Below are 24,375 nucleotides of genomic sequence, written 5' to 3'. Positions count from 1 at the left end.
CTTCCAATGATCAATTGTCAATATTATATTTTGGATAGTATCTGTGCAACCACAATTATATTATTGTATGAATAGAGATTATGCAATGGAAATAATACTTACATTAACTTATTAATTATGAACATAATACCTACACTGTTAAATTTTTATTGTTAAGTATATTTTTAAATCTCATTATTTTACGAAAATTGCAAGTTATAAAAAGAAATAGGAAATGGAAAATGAAGAAATGGGTAAGAAACTATTATACGATATTTATTTAAAGTGTTGAAATATGTTTGTTTTTCATTTAGTTTTAAAGGGATAGAAAGACATTTTGGGAGAAATAATAAGTGTTTAGTAATAAACTAGGTTAACTAACTGAAGAGATTTGCTGTCAAGTCAAAATTACACGTTATCGGTACTAGCAAATACGTCATCTAGCTTAAAAGACTAGTCACACCACCCTCATCAGGGAATCCTCAATACTATCATCACAAAAATCAACATCGTCAAAGTTAAGCTGAAACAGAAGTAAGTCTTAATTTTTTATTTCCCTCTATTAGTAAAGTCACGTTGCAGCATCAACCACTTGATATATTACACCGTTTAGATATTTCATAGGAATTTTGAAACCGTCATCTCTTTCTTCACAAACAAAAAATATAACAAGAAGAAAGGCTGTGGGATAGATTTGACGATATATCATACTGTCAACGATAATTCTTTTGATGACTTATAATGTTGAATTTGAATCCGTAAGTTTTTCTAACGGGATATATACCTTATTGTGTAAGCAGGAAACATTTAAAAACATTCCGACGTTACAACAACGTTGTAATATTGGTCCCCTTACTGAAACATGGACATATGTGCATGAGTTACAAGCAAGACAAAATGTCTATCACGTTTCTATTGCACATTGAGCGTAATTGTATTTAGCTGTCTTTGAATATTGCAGAAGATATCATGTCTTTTGAATTTACTAAAATTGAAAGAAAATTTATTTTTGTGCTATCCGATATAGTAAAATAGATATAATATTTAAGTTTTTCGAATCCACTGACCACTGTGCTTTCAAACAACGAGACAATACTTTTACACAAAGTTTCCACGCTTATATGTACGTTGAAGGCACGAGCAATGAAAAGAGGAACAGCCTTCTTCTTAACTTCTTTCACTGATAATAATGGCTCCGATCGTTTTCAAATCTACTGGTACATTTTGGCGTCTGTAAAATTGTCACATTATCTCTCTTTCGTTCTTTTATCAGGTTAGGAGACGCGGTAGTGGGTGTGTTCCCTTTTTACTGGCAGTGCAACCATCATAACGTCACAATAGTGCACTGTCGCAGCCGTTCCAAAATTGCTGTGGCACTGCCAGCACTATTGTAACGTCGTATTTCGGAACGACTTTGCAGTAAACTGGCAGTGTAAACAGACATAGATAAACGTACTAAATTGTCAATAAATTTTGAACGAAAACAACAGCGATAGTTCTTCCGAAGAAGATGAAGTAATTATGGGATCACTAATTCAAGCAGTTTGACCTCGTGTTTAAAACTATATGGACACAGAGTTAATAAATATTCAGATGTGGAATTAAGAGTCATTTTCGATAAAATGAATATAAGTGTATCTTCTGCAATTAAATATAATGTATATATTTTTTTATTTCCTGGATCGAATATTTTGACGCGTTGTGCTTCTTTAAGCGACGCCATATTGCACTGTAACTGCTTCACCTCGAAAGCCGCGGTAGTCGCAGTGGCAATATGGCTATCATTTATGACGTCATTGAGGGAACTAGACGCTGTCGCAGCGCGCTGCGTAGTAATAACAATTTTTCAGTACTGCCAGTACTGGCAGCGTATATCGGAACACACCCAGTGTTTCCAGTCATGTTAAAAAAAAAGTAAAAGACATAAAGACACTACAAGTCTCTTATTCTGAGCTACCAAAGTCCATCTTTTGAAGGTACAGAACTACTAAAATATAAAAAATTTTGAATCGCACGTAATGTAAATGTATGGTAAATATTTATTATAATTATATAAACAGTTATATATATAATATTAAATAAAATATATATGTATATAATATATATTTATATACATACATTTATTATATATTTATATATGTATATACCATATATTTCAATTTTTTCTGTATTGTATAAATTGTAGCTTATAGAAAGTTACGTGATAAGAATCGAAAATATATACATTTGTGATACTTGCATTACTAGAAAGCTGCCCCGTATACCTGTACTCTGAAAAATAGGTGATATCCCTAAAAAATCATAAAAATGAAAAGATCAGGCCATGTTCAAAAAAAGATCCTCAAAAATTTAAACCTTTAAAAATTGAAATGATTATCTAAAATAATATATTATATAACTGATGCATAATAACATAAAATATAACTGATATATTATTAATAAAAGTGGAAATAAGCAGGAATGGAAAATGAAGAAATGGGTAAGGAAACGTAATATTTATTTTAAGTGTTGAAATGTGTTTATTTTTTTGTTTGGTTTTAAAGGAAAGTTATTGCGTGAGATAACAGGTTTTTAATAATGGACTAGGTTTTATTTGCATCTAATATAGTACATAGTAACGTCGTTAGCGCAAGTTGCGAAAACAAGTGAATTCAAAATCGTTAACTGATGAAATTTGATTTAATGTCAAGCAAAAATCACGCGTTATCGGTACTGACGAGCATGTCAACTTGCTCCAAACGGTCATACTACACTTGTCAGTGATTTCTCAATATTATCATTACAAATATCAAAATCGTCAAAGTTAAGTTCGAATAAAAAGAAATAAGTCTTAAATATCTTCTTAAACATTTAGTTGAATAACTTACTCACCTATATTAACCCTAGATAATCACACTTCGTGAAAATTACGTAATGATCACACGGGGTCAACATGACTTCAACACATTTTAAATGGTTGCCACAGCTTTATTTTCATAGGTTTTATAGGATAAAAAAAATTAGGGACGTGTGTTCTTTGAACTTTAAAATATGTATTCGCATTGGTTTCTTGCTGAATTAATAATTTTAAAATAGTCAAAAAAATTCATGAATGAAAGTTTATGTGAAAAGTGACTTTTTATTAAAAAATCATAACTTTTTTATTTTTTCATATTTTTGCGTAAAATTTTAGGGATAAAATTTTTAGATGCTGCACTTTGATAAAAAAATTATTGCAATAGTGGACGTTTAAAAAAAGTGAACCCAGCAAGACGATACGTCCACTTCATTCGATTGTCGAAAACACACTAACACGTTTTACGCTGTGCCAACTCAGTGCAGCGATGCGAATTCCAACCCGCTTGCAGCACGGTTAATAGCATGAAGAGGGCATAAGAAGGTACATACATTACGATAAGTCCATATCCATGTACACTTGCGCATGCGTTGTGCGTCCGTCTATACTCTCTTCATGTTAGTAACTGTGCTGCAAGCGGGTTGGAATTCGCATCACTGACCTAGTGTTGTTAGACGGGACGGATTATTGGCACATGCGCGTCGAATGTAGCTTCAGTAATGTATCCGTTACGAGTAAACAGGAGTTCATTAGTCGCCCATGCTTTAAAAATTTTTTGAAAATTGTAATATATTTTTTATATTTTACATATACAACTATAAAGTCGGCCTAATGCAAAATCTCATACAACTTCAGGACTTATACAAATATCCTTTAATAATAGAATTAAGTGTGATCTGCGATGTAAAAAGCAGTATTATATTCAGCATAAAATATTGCTAATTTAATTTCGGCTCGTTTGAGCTTATCTTTACAATAAATTCTATTAATTTATTATTGTTATTAATCGGATCAATTGATTTTTTATTTTTTTAATAAATTTGACCGTTTGTGAGTGCTGAATCAAATCTGATTTAGCATATCTTCTTGCATGCAGTATACATAATGCTTAATTTCCTTGATGGTAAGAAGCTAACCATCCCTTAAAAATATTCTCATCTAGTCACGAAAATTGGAATTCCCTAATCTTGCGTTTCTTAATTGCTCCTTTTCGACGCTCTTAAGGCGTCCGTTTTTCCTACACTGGCTACACCATTGTATTCGCTGCCTCACTGTCGTGCATACACCAATAATCCGTTTAACAACACTGTGCCAACCGCATGGTAATGTAGTTAGAGACTCAAACTACTGGTAGATGGAGCGTCAGGCGTTATTTCGAAATTTAAGTTGGTGAAAATTTTGTCTAAACTTTTGGTGGGGTCAAAGTGATCTGCAGTGATCATCTAGGGTTAATGAAATCTTTTTTGTGTAAGGCGAAAGTTGTATCGCTAAAATATTATCAACTTTCTCCAAATATTTTATAGCAATTAAAACGAATGTCACATTGCAGCGTCAACGAGTACCACTCAGTATATCGTTTGGATATTCCGTAGGAGTTTTGGGATCGTCAACGTTTTCTTCATAAATAAAAAAATGTAACAAGAAGAAAGGCCGAGAGATAGATTCGACGATATCATAAAATCGACGATAATCCTGGCTTTTATTTCGATGACTCATAATGTTGAACTTGAGACCGTAAGTTTTACGATCTAACGGGATATGTACGTGGATATATGCGCATATGTTGCACGCAAGACGAAATGTCTCTGTCGCATTTTCATCGCACATCGAGCGGTGTCTTTGAATGTTGAAGAATATATCATGTCTCTTCGATTTACCGATCGAAAGGAAATTTGATCTTGCCATTCGATATAGTAAAATAGATAAAATCTTTCAAAACCACTGTACTTTTGAATGAGAAAATGCTTTTGCACCAAGCTTCCACCGCTCAATTGTACGCTGAAGACACGAGGCAATGAAAAGAGAGACGGCTTTCTTCTTAGCTTCTTTCGAAGATAAAAACGGCACCTATCGCTTTCGAATCTACCGGCGCCTGTATAATGCCCTTGTCACATGATCTCTCTTTCGTTTCTCTATAATTATTATAGTAATAGTATTGTCTGTTTCCCGACTACGTTCGTCTCTTCCTTTAACGCTTAGGCGATCGTGCGATCGTGATAAAGTGACGTTAGAAAAGACTGTGACGACCTGGCTTGGCTATTTTCACGTTGCGATTGTATGAATGTATATAACTGTCAATAGTATGTATATACACATTTTTCCGTGTACGTCCGACACTAATTATTCGTAGTGTACATGTATGTTATTTTTATATATTATTATATATTATCGCGTGGTATACAGTATAACGATATTTGTATGTATATGTATGTATATATATATATGTATACATAGATATATCTCTACTCTATATATATATATGTATATGTTGTATATTTATATATAACTCTGGGTACAAATAATGCTTACAAAAATATTAATTTGGGAAGGCAAACTTTCAATTATAAGTCCGTTAGTCTCGAAATACTCACGAATGCAACAATAACAGTGGCCGATTTTATCTACCGAAATCATAGGGAAATCTCCGTCCGCGTCTCTCTAACTCAACACAAGTCTCTCCGCGTGCTAATTAGCCTCCCATCTCGGAGTACGGCCCTAAAATTTCAAACTAATTATTATTTCTTCAATATCTCGAAACCCTCTCCATTTCGATGTTGTATTCTTTCCACGCCTCATTTTTTGCTTCTTTTTTTCATTCTTTCTGAATTAAGTTAACAGCTGCCAAGAACAGCAGTAACAATAAGTTACTAATTGTTATCGTACACTTACAAACTTTACTTACAAACTCACGTATCCTAGCGTACTATTTTGCTAAATCTTTTGGTAAATTCGACGCCAAAAAAAGACTCTGATATGATCAGCGATTATCTCCGATATTTTTGAATATCGTTAACATGCATTTGACTGCATAGATATCATATCGTAACAAAGAATGACTTTAAAACAAAAGTATATACCGAGGAAATATATATACTTATGAAACATCAATATCTTAGTTGATAATCTACTAATATACGGACAGTAACTCTGATCACACGAGAGCCCCATTACGCCACGCCGCAAACTGACAGTTCTAACATTTATCTTAACCGCATTATCAATTAACATCGTCGTTAGACCCAAAAAGGAAGACTCTTGTGACGTTTCTTCACTTCCTGTTGTGGACGCTTAACCCTCTCGCCTTTCGAATTATTCATTGCTCGGAACGATAAAAATCGTTTGACGTGGCACGAAACCTTTTAATCACATTCGCCGAACTCGGCGAAAGTACTTCCGTGCGACGCAATCGCGTGGATTTAATTAGAAGTCTCATTCGTTGTATCAGTAACACTTTGCGACAATTACGTGTGTGTTATGTGAAATTACATATAATGCATAATTCGAGTAAGATCTGTAAATATCTTTGATGTCACCGAAAATTAAATGAAGAAATTCATTAGTTAGTAACTTTGAAGATATAAATTTCCGTATCAGCAAAATTATTAAAATTTAGTTATTAAATCATTTAAAAAATCGATTGTTAAAATGTCTTAAAATTTTCATGCATCGCAATAAATAAAACTGCAAATGTGCGCCTGCACAATAAAGAAATAAATAATCGTAAAATAAATTGTACTCATAATTACCTGTAAATAAACGCGCGTCATAAAAGATGCAGAAGTTACAATCATGCGTGTTATATACATGTCCGTTCTCCACTTTTACAATAAAAAAAGAAGAAAATAAAAAAATATTAGAATTCCCTTCAACAAAAGTCTCTTTTCACTGTAACTTGCGGAAATCTTCGTAATGTCAGAAACGATTGGGTTAAACGTTAAGAAATTTGGTGCTTATTCTAACGCTTAGTGCTTTGGTGAAAGCTATCCTGGGCCCTGATGCGCCGCGTGGCGTCCTGGACCGTCGGCCTTCCTCACAATCTCTCCACGTAGTTGCCCGGGAAGGTGCCGAAGTAGCCGGTTCTCTGACTGGAACCAACATACCATCCGTCGTCGCACTTCTCCATCACGTATACTGTGTCGCCCTCCTTCAACTCCAGCTCGTCGTCGTTCTGCGGTTTGTAGTTGTATAACGCCCGGTATCTGTCGAAATGTAAATACTTATGAGTTCAATATTTGTGCTTCCTGCCACGATAGAATGATCACACGAATGAGAAGATAACCGCTCAAATTTATTAAGACAAAAAAACCGTTAACGCATTCTGTGTCGCGTGAATTACTGATGATCGACTGGACTTTCAATTCAGACTTTAATATATTTTAGCTACCCTCTAAAAAATATCGGTGTGGATTTCAAACCTCTGGTGATAATATCAACACCATCATGATGTGGATTTAAAACCCATGTATTAATATTAACACCAACACAGTGAGAATTATATAAACACCGTTATTTTTTAGAATGTATAAAAAGAAACGCGATCATAAAATATTTTCTAAAATAAATTGCTATGTAATTATTGTATACCATGCAATTTTAATCACCAGTGACAGCTAGTATAGTGACCGGTTTTTGTACTGCTATAAATATTGTGACACATGTTATTTAACAAATACATAAATACGATAACGTAGGTTATCGGTGATCCACACGTGGGTAACAAGTCATATAAAATTAATGTATAAGTTTTCATTTAAATGTAAAAGGTTGCAAGACTCACGGGATCGGTTCCGAATGTGTGTCGATATGCAGAGTTTCGCTGAGTTGTGACACATGCAACTTGCTCCCTCCCATACGTGGCTGAAAAGTACGAGGAGAAAGGATTGTTACGCGTGTATTTTTTAAAACGCTTTCGCTTTATTAGAACTGTCCCTTTCAACGAAAATGGCGTCTCTCGGCCGTTATCCGATGGTATAATGAAACGTTACGGGAAGGATTCAATCACGCCGCGGAGTAATTATGCCATGACACAAGATCGCGCGATAGTTACCAGTGAATTATAATGGGGCTGGGTTGTGTTGATATTGACCGGGATGGACGGCACGTAATGATGGGGTCCCATACTCATTTTCCCTCCGGACGAGCCGTTTGCTAAGAGACTGTGCGCCGCCGGAGACGCGACCGGTTTGTTCTGAATCGGTGTCTCTAAAATAAAAGAAGGCAAATTTTGTCGATTTGACGAGAAGTTTGATTTGCAATGTTTTTATTAACACTTTATCAGGTTTCTTTGTTGCTTTTTAACTTTTATAGGAAAAGCACTAAAACAATGTCATATTTTGAGACAAGGAATGTAATGACATAATGAATTATTTTATTAACATCACTGTCAAGTTTCTGTGCTGCTTTCTTTTAACTCTTACAAGACGGGAAAGCTACTATAGTGGCGCTAAAACAATGTCATATTGTGAGACAAAGAATGTAATAAAATAATGAATTAAAACAGGAAAGAAAAGTTGTAAGATTTTCAAAATAAACCTCTACCATAAAGACTGATCTGACTTCTTTGATTTAAATTACCTGATCGATGTCCGGGTTCGGTGATAACTTCGACGTAGGAAATCGGGAAGATCCCTTTTCTGTTTCCTATACGTCCTTCGTACCAATTTTCGTCGACCCTCCTTGTTAAGACCACCAATTCGCCTGTGAACAAATATTGGTAAATATGCCGAAAAGTAATTTACGTTTCTTACGTTGCCTCGAGTCAAGTTTAGAGAAATTCTTCTCGCAACGGTAGCCTCACCTTTCGCCAAGGATAACTCGAGATTGGTCTGGGCGATAAAGTTAAACTTGGCCCGCGCCTGTCCCTCGTGAGCCTTCTTTGGTGTCGTTCGCATCGTACCGTCGTACGGTAGGATCTGTACAGAATAAAGTAATAACTTAGTAAAAGCATACTCTCTTTGTTGCCAGATATCTAATTTTCACTTCTCGCATATACGCCTTATAAAATCTAGATTCAACTGGCGATTACCTCGACATAGTTGGAAGGGAACAGTCCGATCATCGCGTTGTATTCTCCCTCGTACCAATTCTTGTCCACCTGTCGTCGAACGAATATGAGGTCACCGCGCCGGAAAGTCAATTCCCGGGACGACTGGCCGACGAAATTGTAGAGCGCTCTTGCCACCAGACGCGGCTCCGGTGTTTGATCTTGGGATCGACTTCGCTGGCTCAAATCGTCCACGAAATCGTCGTAGCGATTCAAGGGTATGGGCGATTTCTGCGATGGTCTGGAAATTGTTGAAGTGTTGTCGAGAAGATGGAATGGTTTCTCTCAGCCGCGGCAAACCAGGATTGTCTTTCTGTTTGCTCCGAGTAAATGCTAACTCTCCTCGGCATTGTGATGATTATCGAGTGCTTGCAGTCGAAATGCGCCTCGGCGGAATGTAAATCTATTCTTTCGACATCCTCTATAGTCTTTTTCAGGATTCATGATAAATCCAGCTAATACGTTAGAGTCAGATAGTCGACGACGTTAATTAACCCTACATTACCCGCGTGATTTTTTTCCTAATATAATTGCTTAAGGAGATTTGTAAGGTAAATGCAATATGTTAATTACTCTAATATAAATATATGAAAATGTATTATAAAATAATGATAAAAATCTCAATTTTTTTATATAAATACTCTAGGAATTCAACAATATTTTTGTAAAGTTATGTTGAGATGCAGACATTAATTGTTCAGTAAATAAATAAAATTTGTTATTTGTTATAAACTAATGGTGAATCTCAATGAAACTTTGCATAAGTCATGTTTAGTACTTAATATATTTATATAAAAACATTTAGATATTTTTCTTTTATTATTATTTTAACAATTTTTGTTTATAACAATAAAACTAATAACAAATAAAATAACTTATAAAAATGTGTTGCTCAATAAAATCAGAATGTTATGAACACAACTTTCACATGTATGTAGTTTGTTTAAAGCGAAAATATTAATATATGTGTTTTGTGCCCTTATAACCTCCTTAAGTATTTCTGACATTTCCATTATATCTCAATTTTCATTATTCTCTTTGATGATTTGACAATTAAATAAAGATTGATAATCATTTATGGACATTGAAAAAAAATTTACTAAATCTTAATATATATTTCTTTGAATAGTACACTATAAATAAACATTTACTTACAAATATTTACTCAATAAAAAATGATAGTTAAATTAAATTAATGGTTCTTGTATGAAATAAATGTATGTTTACACTTATAATAAATATTTACTTAAAACTATTCCAACAAATATTCATTAAAATTTAGTTTTTTTCAGTGTATCCTTTAAATAAAGATAAATGCAAAAAATTGCTTTTAAATTATCAAACAATTAGTGCTAAATATAATAATGTGTATAAATTTAATTCATTTAGCAAATTTATAAAACCGGAATGTTTTGGACACTGCGAGTAATGAATGGGTAAAGATTAAGGCAGAGTTTTTTTGTAACGTTTTCTTTTCAGTAAACTCGGGACTTTCTATTTCGCTATTGAGAATACATATCTAGGGCTACTCAAGCATCAATGAAATCTCTCTCGACTTTTCTACCTGTGTGTATTCGCCTACACTTTCATTGTAACGCCCGCGTAAAACAACTCACAGTGCACGATGCATTACGCAACGGCGTTGAATAGCAGGAAATGTTTATGAGCCGAGTATGACAAGCTGAAGATGTACATGCCTTTCTCCATACATTACTATTAACGTCATCTTCGAAAATATTCTCGCGTTTGACGGAGTGAACGGAGAAGCACAGAAAAATACGCAAGAAGGATACGCGAGTCTTCCAATTAGTACGACGTCGTTAGAGCGAGGGTTTTTGTTTCTTCATCGACGAAGGTAATTCGAGTCTCACTTGATAAGATGAGGTGATTAAAGCTTCGATTCGATCCTTCGACCGCGATCTCCCGAATTAAAAGGAGCAAAAGGAGAAAGAGGAAGGAGACCCTTTGTACTTACATAAAATTATCGGTGTGTCTGCGGGAGTCGATGTCGTGCAACTCCTGGAGATACTTGCGACGGCGCTCCTCCTGGTAGACGCGCCGCATGTTCTCCGCGCTGCGACGTGCGAGCTCCTCCTCGCTCAGCGGCTCCTTCGCCTCTGTACGCACCGGCGAGCGATAGTGAATCGTCACCTCACCCTCCACATAACGCCTCGGCGATTCTGCATCAAGCGAGACGCGCATTTATCGTCACCGATCGACCTGATCCGCAAGCGGAACGAACGTCGCGTTTGGACCGTTAGAATTTTTTGTGTCTCTCGCACAGGACGTTCTAATGTACGTACGATATTCTCTACTTCTTCCTACATGTACACTTTTGTGCAATTTAATTTCGATTCGATTAAACCCTGATCTGTGGCACGCACGACGAGATGCGACGCGAGAGAGTGTGGTTAATTTCGGTTTAAATTATTCGATTGATGGAAGCGCGTTTTATTGGGGCGCGGTTTAAATTCGCGTGCCATTTCATCGAGTTACATCGTCGTCGTCAACCGCTCCAGTGAACCTAGTCGTTATTAAAAATGATGACGAACGTTCCGATGTCGATCGCAGATTCGTAATTCGCGACAATCTAAAGTATGAAATACGATCCTTACATCGTGACTTTTTGCTTTCAATCGTGGACGTTATTTTGATTCGAATTAATAATAAAGAATGTTATTTTAATTCGAATTAATAATAAAGAGCATTTTTTAATAAGGACAATAATACGGTAAATCATTTCACCCTTTTTTTAACAGTGGCAAACGACAATGGGTGTGATAATTCATTGTGTTATACTGTGTCTTTGCTGGAAAATGTCCAATATCATGGTGAATTTCGTCACTCTACACTAAATTAGTGTACATTAAATGTTGCTCTATACGAAATATCTGCAATGGCATAATGTAATTAACTTTAACAATGAAATAATACCTGCATATTCTGCTAAATAGCGTGACAATATCATAATTGAGTAATTTAATCGTTAAAATATTTACATGCTTTTACCGCAATGGATGGAACGCATTAATGCGAAAAGTAATATATGATTTGTATATTTTGTCTCGTTGATGACGACTATGAAGTTTAACAGAAATATTTTTCTGTCACACGTTATGTCTTCTTTGAGCCATTAAAAATATTTTTATAAACGCTGATTTCTATTCTGTTGAATTAGTACAAAAGTTCTGACTCGATTTATCATTCAAAATTCAAGTAACTGCAACTTCATTAAAAATAAACATTTAAATTTAAAAAAAAAGGGATTTAAAAGTTAAAATCTGTACTTTCGAAAGGTCACTATGTTTTTTGAGTTTCTGTGAGTTTGATAATTTTCACATATAGAAAACTACGAGCTGGACAAAATGAGAAATTTTCTTCTCATCTTGTAGATATCTAACGTGCCAAAAAAATTTATAAAAATTTTCTAACGTGAAAGTTTTTCCTGCGAAATTTTTTAAAAATGTTCCTGAGATTTTTTATTGCCGAGTTATCGCGGATTAAATAAAAAAAAATAGCACTTCGACTTTGGTTCATAACTTCGTAAAAAATCGTATCGCAATTAAAAGAACAGATTCATAAAGTTGAAATTTTGTTCTATTGAATAGTATCATAATTGCCAATTTGAGTAAAATATTTAATGTTCTGAATTTACATAAAAACTTGTTTGAAATTGGGTCAGAGCTTTTGCACTGACTTAATATTATTTGTATATTTTAAATTATCAGGAATCTTATCGTTATAGCTTTACTTATACATTTAACTTTTCTAATTTCATGTATAACAGCTTTTAGCTTTTAGTATGCGCTAACATAATGTAATGCGATGCAAATGAATGAACTGAATTCGCTATCAGATTATTAAGATCACATTCGCAAGAGACGGGATTTTAGTGTCTCGGCGTCTTTAACGTTTGATGATGCTCAAGTCCCGACAGTTATTAGAGCATGCGACAATCATATCCAGCCAGATAATATCATGGAGGAAGAATTGAATCGCATAAAGAAGACGACGGTTTAACCCACATCGAGACCACCGCTTGTTTATCTCATTCTGCTACAACATATGGCTTCTTCGCGGAGAGAAACGATACCCAAGACGCGGTCGTCGACCGACACGAGGCAAAAATCTAGATACGGTGTCTGAACACGAGTTCATGTAATGCTCGATTACATTTGATTACGCGCACGTGATACAACATAACTAAATATAAAACATAGTGCAGGGAGTCTATTACATAGTATCTATTACACCGATATTTGCAAAATTATAACGACAGTTATAACGACCCGGAACATGTAGAAGTTTCCGCTAAATATCCCTGTCAATAACTTTTAACGCATTTACAGGCGATTATTATTTATTTATGCAAAAGCACGTAGGAACTAACGACCGCGTATCGATTCGCGTGACGCATTTCCGTCTTTATCTCTGTTCCCTTTCTCCTCTTTTATCTCTCAAGAGTATTTAAAAACTAGGAAGCTCTCCGTATTTCAGATGCGAACAAAAGCGTTTTGCACGCACCTGGCTTTCGTGCACGCGCTGCGCGGGATAATGACGACAGTTTATCGCGATGCAACAGCACGCGCGTGCATACCTGCAGGCACGATGCGTACTCGCGTGCGTCGGGCTGCAACGAGACCGTGCGACTGATAAAGTGGAATACAGCTTGCAACCGATCAATTCCTAATAAAGCGCAGCCGCGATGACACAGGTCGACGTAAGCATCGCGAGAGTTCGAACCGGCGACGAAGTCTTTTAGGGCACGTATTATTAAACCATTCGAAATGGATTGCGATACGAGTTATTCCGTTTTTCCTTGGTTCCAGAAAACACAATACGCTGAAAAAAAAGCGTGGTAATAGCCATCAAAGTTGAGTGAAATAATTGCAATCGAATGTTTGATTAATCCAATCAAAAATAATTTTAGGTTTCATTTTTAACCCTCAAACGGCACACTGGTGCGAATTCGCACCAGCAAAATTTTCAAAACATTGGGATTCATCAAGAAGATCATTTTTTAATAACAATTTTTTTATAACTTAAGAATAATTTAACTAAATTTGAGTTGCACTAATCGCTTTGTTGAGAAATTTTACCCCAAGAAAGTATAGTTTTGAAAGTATTTTGAAGAACATTATCATGGTTAAATAAGTGAATGAAATCACAAAATCCCAATTTGCAGCAGTGTGTCGTTTATAGGTGCTGGGATGAAGTGTGCCGTTTGAGGATAATTATTAATATTCTTATAAAGATGTTTATTAGCGTCAAAAAAATTATTACATTGCTTGTCAATTTAATAAATAATATTATTACTCTGATTTTGCTCATAAATGCGTTACGAAAAAGATTTCGGCGTGTAGTTTACAGAATCAGATATTTATATAAATTCACACAGAAATATTTAAGCATTAAAATTCACTTTAATCAAATATAGGAATTCTCATGTTTAATTAGAATAATTTTACTTTTCTAAATATTTAATAATTATTAACAACGGTTGGTTATAATTATTACATCTGGTAATACTTGGTGATTAAATATTTAGAAAAGTAAAATTATCTATGGTTAAATTAATCGAACATTTGATTGAAATTATTTCACTCAATATTTAGCTATTATTCTTTTCAGTGTAGAACTGTAGAGAATAATTAAATAATTTCTAGCGGAATCCATTCCAAATAGTTCCATGATACGTGCTCAGGTTCCAATCGCAAGGAATTTATTTTTCAACCCGAACAGCTGAAAGTGGGAATCATCGCGATGTACGATAACAGAAAAATGTCATGAGATAAAAAGATAAAACAAATGTGCATGGAATAAAAATAATTTTTAAAAAATCTCTCCTATCGGATCAGATTTCAAATCACAAACTTTTATCCTTCTTCAGTGAAATCTCGGTGGATTCTCCCGCGATTCCGCAGAACTACTTTGTTTCGTGCCATCGTTACTCGTGTAACCCGATTTGTTAGCGTGTAACGCTAACTCATCACAAATGCCGAAACGAGAAACTGAATTTCAGTCTCTCTCTCAGAACGCCGCAACACCTTTCACCGCTTTCATTGAACGAGATTCTCACGCGATCGATTCTTTCTCTACCTCTCTGTTTCTCGCGCTTATCCTGTGCCAAGACTATTTTGTTACGGTACCTTATTATTCTTTTTATCTGATCCTCTCCTCATATAATTTAATTTCGATTTACCGTTCTATGCTCGACGCGTTTCTAGAGTTTTTGTGGATTATGAGAAGTACACTTTTCGCCTTACGACTTGATATTTACGTCGTGTCAATTATCTTTAATCGCTGGCAACATGAAATTTTAATCCTCTCGTCAGCAATCTTCGAGAAACAGAGTAAATTTTTTATTCAAATAAAAAAGTGCCAATTACGATCAAAGTTAGACGTTGGAATAACAAATCTATATGCATTATTAAATAAATATATCTCAGATATACGTGCCAATTATTTTCGAACTTGCAATACGACCTAACTGAAACAATATGTAAAAAATTTGTTATTGTTCCGGATTATATAAAAATCTAAAAGAATTCTAGTATACTTGTTAAAGTTTCAACTTCAACAAATTTTTACCATCACAGCAATTGAATGTATTGTATTTTATTTACTTTTTATAGATAAATTAAATTTACCTAAAATTCACGAACAAAATATCGATGTTTTTAAAGATTCCAATTGCTGGCGAAGGCATTTCAAACTTTTTTTATTACGATATTTTATATAACACAAGTTACTTTAATATATCGAAGTTAATTTAATATACGGGCTTTAACATATCTGATACAGATATATTTCAAAATACTTCTATCGACTCGAATCTGAACACGTAATTTGAGGTTATTGAGTTTCCTAAGTTAAAACAACGTTCCGGAAAGGATATGCTGCTCTACCTAATTGGTACCATGCCTCTACTTATTTCTCTCTATTTTTTTCTCCCTTCTTCTCAATCATGGCGCCAACGACACCAGCAACAGCTAGGTATGCCGAGGCGATTCTAACGGGGCGCGCGGCTATTTACGCGCGGCAGGAAGAGCATTATTTCAGGAAAATTATGCGCATGTTTACTGACTGTACGGAATCGGTCCGTAGACCGTAGACGGAAGCGCGCTTCCGGCGGCGTGAAGTCCGCCAATCGGACTCGTCTGATCGAACAAAGGGCTGCTGGTGATTCGGTCACGGCGGCAGGTATCAGGGTCAATCGGAAGTATCTCGATCGAGGCGGGATCTGCTCCCTGTAGATCGTTCGTAGAGCTCTTGCAATTGTTGACAAGCTGGGGTGCCTGTAGTTCACCGGTCAACGATAGATCGCCGCAGGATTTGTGCCGAGGTTTGGATAATTGCCGTCTTCCGATAGAGTCTCTTCCATGTGGACGATCTCCTCTCGTGTTCCTCTCATCCACGATTTTCGACAAGGTGTTATCTCTGACGACGTCGTTAACGTTCTCGGCAACGGTCAGCGGATCTTTCATATGATCCTCATGACGGCGTAGAATCGCCACGTCGACGCTATAATCATTCAGATGCTTCCTCTCGTTCGCTTCCATGAGTTCGCATCGCTCGTTCACCATGCTCAGGTCCAAGGGAGGAGGAATTCTCGTCGCCTTGACCTCGCGCCGTGGGGTCGAACGGTTGGGCGAGACCAATATGTCCATCGTCGATTTGGATGTCGATTGTCCACGGTTGATCGAGCGTGTCCGATCTACAATCTTTTCGCATTGTCCCGATCGTTGTTCTCGGGATTGCTTGAACTCGACACGACTCGATCTTACGACACGAGGCTCGAGCTCGTGATCGTCCGACGATCCGAGTAATTCGAGTCCTTCGGGAACGTTGACCGCACGGGCGACGTAGAGCGGAGTGTCGAGGTTCCGCTTCAGGATCGTCAGATTCGGCAGAGACCTGCAAAGATCTAGATCCCAGCAAGTCCTATCCTCGCTTTTCGACATGCTCGTCTCGTCGATGTTCTTCGAAACGGAGTCTGATCGCTCGCGGTAATCACGGATGATCCGAGAGAGAGGCTCGTTTTGAGAAAATTGATCCCCTTCGAGTTTGTTCTTCCGCGCCAATTTGTTTTTTGCCTCGTCCATGTTGCGGTGTCCGCTCCCATCCGGCAAGTCCCAGTCTTCTTTTCGAGTCTTAGAATCGATCTTCGCGATTGAGCCGAAGATGTACTCCGGAAGATTCCTCTCTCGGTACCATGCGTCGGGATTAATCTCGTTCTCCTTGATGCGGCACTGACGCGATTTACCCTGGATTTTCCTCTCACTCGTCGCGTCTCGAATTCGAGCTTCCTCGACGAGCGGTGATCCCTCGCTCCGTTCATTACTCGCCTCATCGAGTTTAACGGACATTACGTTCCTCACGTCGGCTCGTCTTATCTCGCTTCCGGGTAGGATGTTGACGAGCACTCTGCCGTCTCTCCGAGCGCGACCGTTCCTGCGATTGACGACTCGAGACAAGTTCCTTCTGGCGAACTCGGTTAACGTGTCCATCTCTTCCTCCTCTTCCTCGGGAGTGCGCGTCGTCTGCGCTCGGGACTTCCGGTCGTTTATACTGCTCACGGACGATTGATTGCTCTGACTAGTGAGCGTCTCGGTGCTACCGAACCCGGTACAACGCCTCGGCGTTTCCTGGCTGCTCCTTCCGACATTCCCGGTGAGACCGTTGCAATTCTGTCGCGCGTTCCCCGGCATATCAGCGAAGAACTGTCGCCGGAGATACCGATTATGTTCAAAGATTTCATGTAGCCGTTCTCTGCTGTCGCTGAAGTGCTCCTTCTCGAGCCCCTCGGGAGATCGCGTGGATGATGCGCGCGTGGCAGGACTTCCGGAAGAGTGTAGTGTTTCCTGCAGGCAGCTTCGATCCCTCGGGATCGTCTCGTGCGAGACGGGCTCGAGACATTTTCCCGGGTCACTGCAGTAATAGTCCTTGTAATCCTTGTAAAAGTACTCCCTCTCAAAGTCCGTCCGTGGCTTCCAGCTCCATCGGCAGTTCTCGGATTCCAGACAGTCTCTTCGTAAGGGCGTGTCGCGATCATCCTCGAAATGTACCGTGCACGCCCGTTGCATTTCCGGCATGGAAACCCGTTGATAGGTGTGCCTCTCGATCCGGGTTTCTTGTTTGTCGCGTCGGATCACCGGTTTAGCCGGATGACGGAGTTTGACCAGATTGTCGATGTCGTTCGCCAGACTGGTCCACTGTATACTGTGCTCTAGGTCAGCGACGAGCGGCAATATCGTCCGAGTTCCCACTTCGTTCACTGCGTTCCTCATCGTGAGAACGACTCGCGAATATCAAGTCGGACGGATTCGCGAATATTCTAAGGAGAAATTAAAGCACTCGGTATCCGCACGACACGTTTACCAGACTCTGCGTCTCTTCCCAATTCCTCGTGTTTTCCTTAATTTTATGAGAGCAATTTCTGATTAAACTAACAAAAGAGCCTAACAAAAATGGCATTTTGGTGAGACCAAACAGAATTTCTGTCTCTCTAAATACTTTGAATTGGAATTTGAAAAAAAATGGCAAAACTTTCACCCTTTTAAAGCAGGGTTGGTTTTAAACATGTTTTAAATATAGTTTAAAATATGCTTGATTATTGTTTTTAATACGTTTTAAACATGTTTTTTTTATAATACTGTTTAAAGCATATTTAAAACATTGAAAACAATGTAAAAAAGAAGAAACATGTTTTATTTAAAAAAAATTAGTCTTTGTCAATCCTGTTTTAAAGTGAGATTCACTCAAAAAATTTAGAGTCTGTCCTAATTAAAATCTTGAAAAAGAGGCAGAATTTTCACATTATTAGAGTAAGATTTCACATTATTTTTGGAATGAGATTTTTGGAGGGAAATTCACACTCCAAAGAGTTTAGAGAGTTTGTCCACACTAAAATATCAATCTTAATTATTTTAATCTTTTCGTTGATTTAATCGTGAACATTTTTTTCAGTGTACGCTTCGCTGCCGAGCGGAAATCGCGATCAAATCAAGCTGCATATTAATCTCCGGCGGACAGGATCGAGGACGATCTTTTGCCACGCCGGATATTGCACAGAATCTGATCGACAATCGTGATCCTCGTGAAATTAATCGCGCGATTACAAACAGAAATGGAAAGCGTGATTCTACGTTAGGTAATCAACTCTTGGTGACGGGCGACCGAATGGAGAGAGACTCGATTTGTTATTGTCGTGGGGCGATGACTCGCGATCATTTATTCAACGAGCCGATCCCACGTACGATCACTTTTACGTCAGTTTGGGTATTAAGGACCGTGTCGTCGTAACGGTGACTCGTACGCGAACGGATGTGCAACGTGAGCTGCAACGTCGGCTATCAAGGTTGAAACGATCGCGTCGTTCCGTGTCACGTTTCTCAATGTGCCAATGTCTGTTTTCGTATCCCTGGCAAACAATATCGTCGATACATAAACGTAATTTCGATTCCGATAATTCTTCTGTACCGTCATCGCGTTATCGTTTCTCTCTCTTCCTTCGAGATGAGCAAGAACTTTCATTGAAAGTTTAACATCACTCATCGCGTCCCGTGAAACGTGGCGTTTTATGTCCGAACGACGTAATGACGTTGACTCATTAACCGCAGACCTCGTAACGTATAATTAACGAGAACGAACGAGTTTCCGTGAAACTTTCGCGTGCTGTTGTGACGCTACAGAAAAATGTGAAGAATACGCCGTTTAAGGAAAACCGTGTTAGAAGCGAGAACATTCACACGTAATCTGGAGAAGAGCTCCTTATTAAATAGACCCACCTCGCGGAGGTTTAAGTGCCTTAATGAAGTGCGGCTGTTTGTATTTTACGAGCGGGTGCAAAACTTTTCTCTGAGAAAGGTGCTACTTGCACTCTCATGACTATTCTATTCAAATGAGTCTCCGGTGCAATGTGGATCAACGCATTCATGGCACGAGGAAGATATACCGTGTTCTTTTCTTTCATCGAGAACGATTTCACTGACAAAGTGACTTATTTCTACTTCGCCGTTTCGTTTAAACTATCCCTTAAAAGTTTCGAGATTGCTCTCTTATCGGACAAAGGCTCGAATCTGCGGGTAATTAAATTCGATTTCAATTTGAAACCAAGCTATTCTCGCATTTCAATCGGCCACTGAACTCACGGTCGATGCGATCCTGAATTTTTAACAGACCTGGTAAACGTGTCGTTCAAAGTTCACTCTTGTTTTCGCTGTATAAACAGGGTTGTCACAAATTCCTTGTCCTAAAATTCTATGACTTTTCCCCGATTTTCAGATAAAATTTCATAATTTCTTTGACTGTCAATAATATTTTTAATTCTTTTGTATTTTCGTCCTGATCTATGAAACTATTGAATTATTAATTAAATATTTTGTTGACAATTTAACATAGTGATGTAAATTATTATTATACTCGGAGAGCTTCTTCTTTTAAAATTTACCCTGAAAATATAGTAGTTCTGGTACAACACAATATTTTAAAGATTTTTACTATACACTTCAATAAAATTAATCAAACTTATTTTATATTTTATTGTAGCTTTATTAATGAATGCGCGATTTACATAAAAATTCTTCAAAATACAATGTTATCCCACGACTATCATATTTTCAGAGTAAACTCTAAGAAAAAATCCTCTCCGTGTATATTAATGTCACTGCACTGCTTGCATTTTATTGTGAAATTAGTAGTATTCCAAATATCGAACTTCTTTAAAATTAATAATTTTAATTTTTTAGAAAACTTAGCAAAATTCTCTGACTTTTCCCTGATTTCCCTGATCGTTTTCAATTTCCCCGACATTTCCTTGATTTCCAATTTTGTGGCAACCCTGTACGGATGAATTCGCGTTGATTACGTCCGGATTATATCAGATGACCTTGTACGCGTAATACGTATCAGATCGCACAGAATTCACCTCAAATCGTCGCACCGCCACTCAACGCGACGCAGAACTTCCGTGAAACGGGCTCGCACGATCGCGAAGTGCCGATTTAACACGATTATCACGTTCTTGAGGAGCGAACCTCTTGTTAAAATTGATTGAATTGTCTTACACTCGCGTAACGGCGTACCTCGCCGACACCTGTTATCGGTACCTGCGTAGCGCGACGCACGCGAAACGCGTCTGAGGAAGGCGCCGCGACGTTGGCACCGGTTATCGCGGCTCCCTACTCCTTGAAGAACGGTTCACCAAGCAGGAACCGCGGGGAACGCCTTTGGACGAAGTACACTCATGTTTCCAACGGTTCCGTACCAAAGCCTAGGTTCCTCGATATATTTCGGGACGTTGGTGTCAACGTTAAATCACAAATGATCGACGACGTTTCGCCATGCGGAAGGAATCTCGAATTATTCTTGCCAAATGCACGAGAGAAAATAACATACACGGCTACATAAAGTTTGTGAGAGAACTACGTAAGCCGTCATTTCTTCGAGTCGTTATCCGCAAAGATAAATATATGGTCGACGTAATAAAGACGTTCAAGGCCACTGACAAAAGCCACGTTGTTGTACGATGTTTTTCGCGTGCGATATAAGCGCATCGCAGAATGTAATGAGTTGTTTTGCACGCTAATCACTTTCCAGAGCAGGCCAATTATTCACGACGTCGACGGTATTATTTTCTACGCTCGTATCGCTTCTTGCGGAGAAGACGGACTATATAGATCCCATTCCACCTGGTATGATCGTCGACGAAACTGCACATGTCGAACACGGAAACACACACGCACGTTAATCATCGAGAGATTAGATAAGAAGGGACGATCGACAAGAGTCTCCACGTTTGTAGCAAATATTTGAAATAACGACTCGATACCGAGAATCGTTGCAGTGCCAAAGGCGTTCCAAACTGGTCACGCGAGCTCACGATTAGGTATGTTAATTGTGTTATGCAATGACGATGACAATCGTGCGCGATGGTCGAATTTACCGCGCAGTATTAACTAAAGTACAATGTTACATCTGTAGTGTCAAATTTAACCTAATATGAATCGCCACTGCTCCACTAAATATATCGTTATTTTTTACTAAAATGATAATTAAATTTGACACTATGTATAATGTTAAATTGATACTGTATAGTGTCAAATATAACCATTGTTTTAGTAAAAAATAACGATATTGAGTAGGAGCAGTGGCGACTCACATCAAGTTAACTTGATACTATAAGATTTAACAGTATATGTGGACATCGCGACGACCGCTTCGGCTTCGGCGCTGTGATCATCGCGTCGAAAATAATCGTGACCGCCACTTGTACCAATTTTAGCGGCACGTAATATCGCGTCTACGGTATGATCTAACGTTAAGCGATACGATCGACATCATTAGCATTAAATTTGTTGAGGCTTTGCGCCTTCCTGTCTTGAAGTTGCATGTCGTATTTCGTAACATTAATGACTTTTAAATATCTTCTCTGATCGGCGCAAGATTTCGAAACCAAACAGGTTTTTATTTAAAAGTATTTTTTACTCTGCTCAGAAAGAATGTCCAATAACGAAACGAAAACATATTTTTTACGTACTTAATCTTATTACAATCTTATAAAAGTATAAAAATAAAATAATATTTAGATTAGATTAAATTCTTATTGCCTCGAATTAAATAAGACTGACTTATATGATTTCTACCGATGTAGAATGATTTTGTAGATTAACTAATTTTGATTCAACTTACTCTTCATCTTTTTCTCATTGTTAGAACTAGAAAAAGATAAAGAGTAAGTTGAACCAAAATTGAAACTAATCTACATTGGTAGAAATGGGTATTATTGTTTTAAAACAAGAATAACACATATTCTTACGTTTAGAATAATTTTTATCCGACGTTATAACACACTATGCTGGCGCCACAGTATTTGATACGAAACCGATGTCCAAAATCATTTTATTCTAGACTTAAGAATTTTCCATTTAAAAGTAAAATATTTCTTTGTTAATAATAAATACACTGAGAAAAAATGTACTAAATTTCAATAAATAATTGTTTGAATAGTACTAATATAACATTTATTTACGGAAAATAAATATTTATAAAAAGTTAAATAAAATAGTAATAGGTATAATAATAGGGGTATAGTAATATAGAAGTAAATCAAATTAATGATTCTTGTATCAAATAAATATATGTTTACATTTAGTAAATATTCAACTGGCACTATTCGAATAAATTCTTACTAAAATTTAGTACAATTTTCTCTCATTGTTAGTGTAACAGTCCCTACATTCATCTTGTTTTGCGATAAATCGAAGAATAATTAATATTGGACCCGGAAATCTTTTATACAGGTGTATATAATATAATTAAATAGGTAGTGTGTTTTTCGTGTCGCTCACGTATTGTGCTCCTAGGTATTCACGTGTAAATTGAACGACAGCCAGTTCACTGTTACCTTCCCGTTAGACAATTAGTATGCGCGACCATGTTTAGCGGAGTCGCGAATGCCCTTGACATCGTAAAACTGATGAAGTGATTTAGGGACTCTTTGACATCATAATACGCGCAATTATTTCATCGTGACTGATTTCTAAGCGGGATTTTCCGGATTAGCGATAACACCCTGATTATATAGAGAATTGATGGGTAAACCGAACATAATCAATCGATCACATAACAGGCCACAAATGCAGTTTTCTCTTTGTCCACACCGAAACGTTGCCATCATTTTTTTCCGTCGTTTCCTGATTATTCGTTCCCTTTTTTATGCAATATAAAACGTAACATAATATTAAATATGTACATACTTCTGTTAAGTTGTTATGTTTTTAATACGCACGCAATTAATTCGTTTCACTTTTCAGCCGTAATAACTAATTGCTATCGTTACTAATATGTTACGTTCTGAATGTTTTATACATAAAAAAATTGCAAAAATATTTTAATTAAGCGGTCTAATCTCACGCTCAATCTTTTTGAAAAATGATAAAACATACAGGTATCCCTAATGTCATGCAGTGACGCATTCAACATTGACGTTTCATGTGCTGTTTCACGATCTCGCGCATCTACAGGAAAGCACAAGCGAGCACAAGGCGCATTTATATCAAATTTCTAATCGGGGCCGAGCGACTCGTCACGGTGAGATTTCTCCATATGCGAAAGTGCATATTATTTTCGGTACGTTTCGCGTCGGTGGCTCGCGGTTTATATAAAGATCCTCAAGTAAGAGACTGGACACCGTTTAGACAACTTCTGATTAGTCCGCCATAATTTTCCAGACCTGCTTAGAATAAGGTAGATGCATAAAGTAGAATGAGTGGCGTAGATATTTCATTTTACACTGTTAAATTTTGTAGGGTCAAATTAACTTAATATGTAAGTCGCCACTGCTCTTACTTAATAATATTATTTTTTACTAAAACACTTATATTTGACACTAGACAATATCAATTTAACAGTATATAATATCAAATTTAATTATTATTTTAGTAAAAAATAACGATATATTTAGTAGCAGTGGCGACTCACATTAGATTAAATTTGACACTATAGATTTAACAGT

General features: G+C 37.0%; 1 protein-coding gene across 18 annotated transcripts in view; it reads right to left on the bottom strand.

The window, feature by feature from the left end:
• Nucleotides 1-5,597: 5,597 nt before the first annotated feature.
• Nucleotides 5,598-24,375, bottom strand: part of LOC108770948 (Cbl-associated protein) — a 104,185-nt gene continuing 85,407 nt past the window's right edge. For 17 of the 18 annotated variants that reach the window (XM_018522743.1, XM_018522744.1, XM_018522745.1 and 14 more), the window contains 7 exons: nt 10,834-11,038; nt 8,841-9,099; nt 8,613-8,727; nt 8,390-8,512; nt 7,863-8,017; nt 7,593-7,672; nt 5,598-7,014 (listed from right to left, as the gene is read on the bottom strand). In XM_018522743.1, the coding sequence (XP_018378245.1) occupies nt 6,846-7,014; nt 7,593-7,672; nt 7,863-8,017; nt 8,390-8,512; nt 8,613-8,727; nt 8,841-9,099; nt 10,834-11,038 (1,106 nt within the window). In that variant the 3' untranslated portion in view covers nt 5,598-6,845. Of the gene's footprint in view, nt 7,015-7,592; nt 7,673-7,862; nt 8,018-8,389; nt 8,513-8,612; nt 8,728-8,840; nt 9,100-10,833; nt 11,039-15,945; nt 18,325-24,375 lie in introns of those variants that run through there. The other variant, XM_018522737.1, reaches the window with a different exon arrangement.

This window comes from Trachymyrmex cornetzi, unplaced genomic scaffold, assembly GCF_001594075.2.
Source record: "Trachymyrmex cornetzi isolate Tcor2-1 unplaced genomic scaffold, Tcor1.1 scaffold138, whole genome shotgun sequence".
Lineage (NCBI taxonomy): Eukaryota > Metazoa > Arthropoda > Insecta > Hymenoptera > Formicidae > Trachymyrmex > Trachymyrmex cornetzi.
This window is presented reverse-complemented; position numbering and strand designations above follow the sequence as displayed.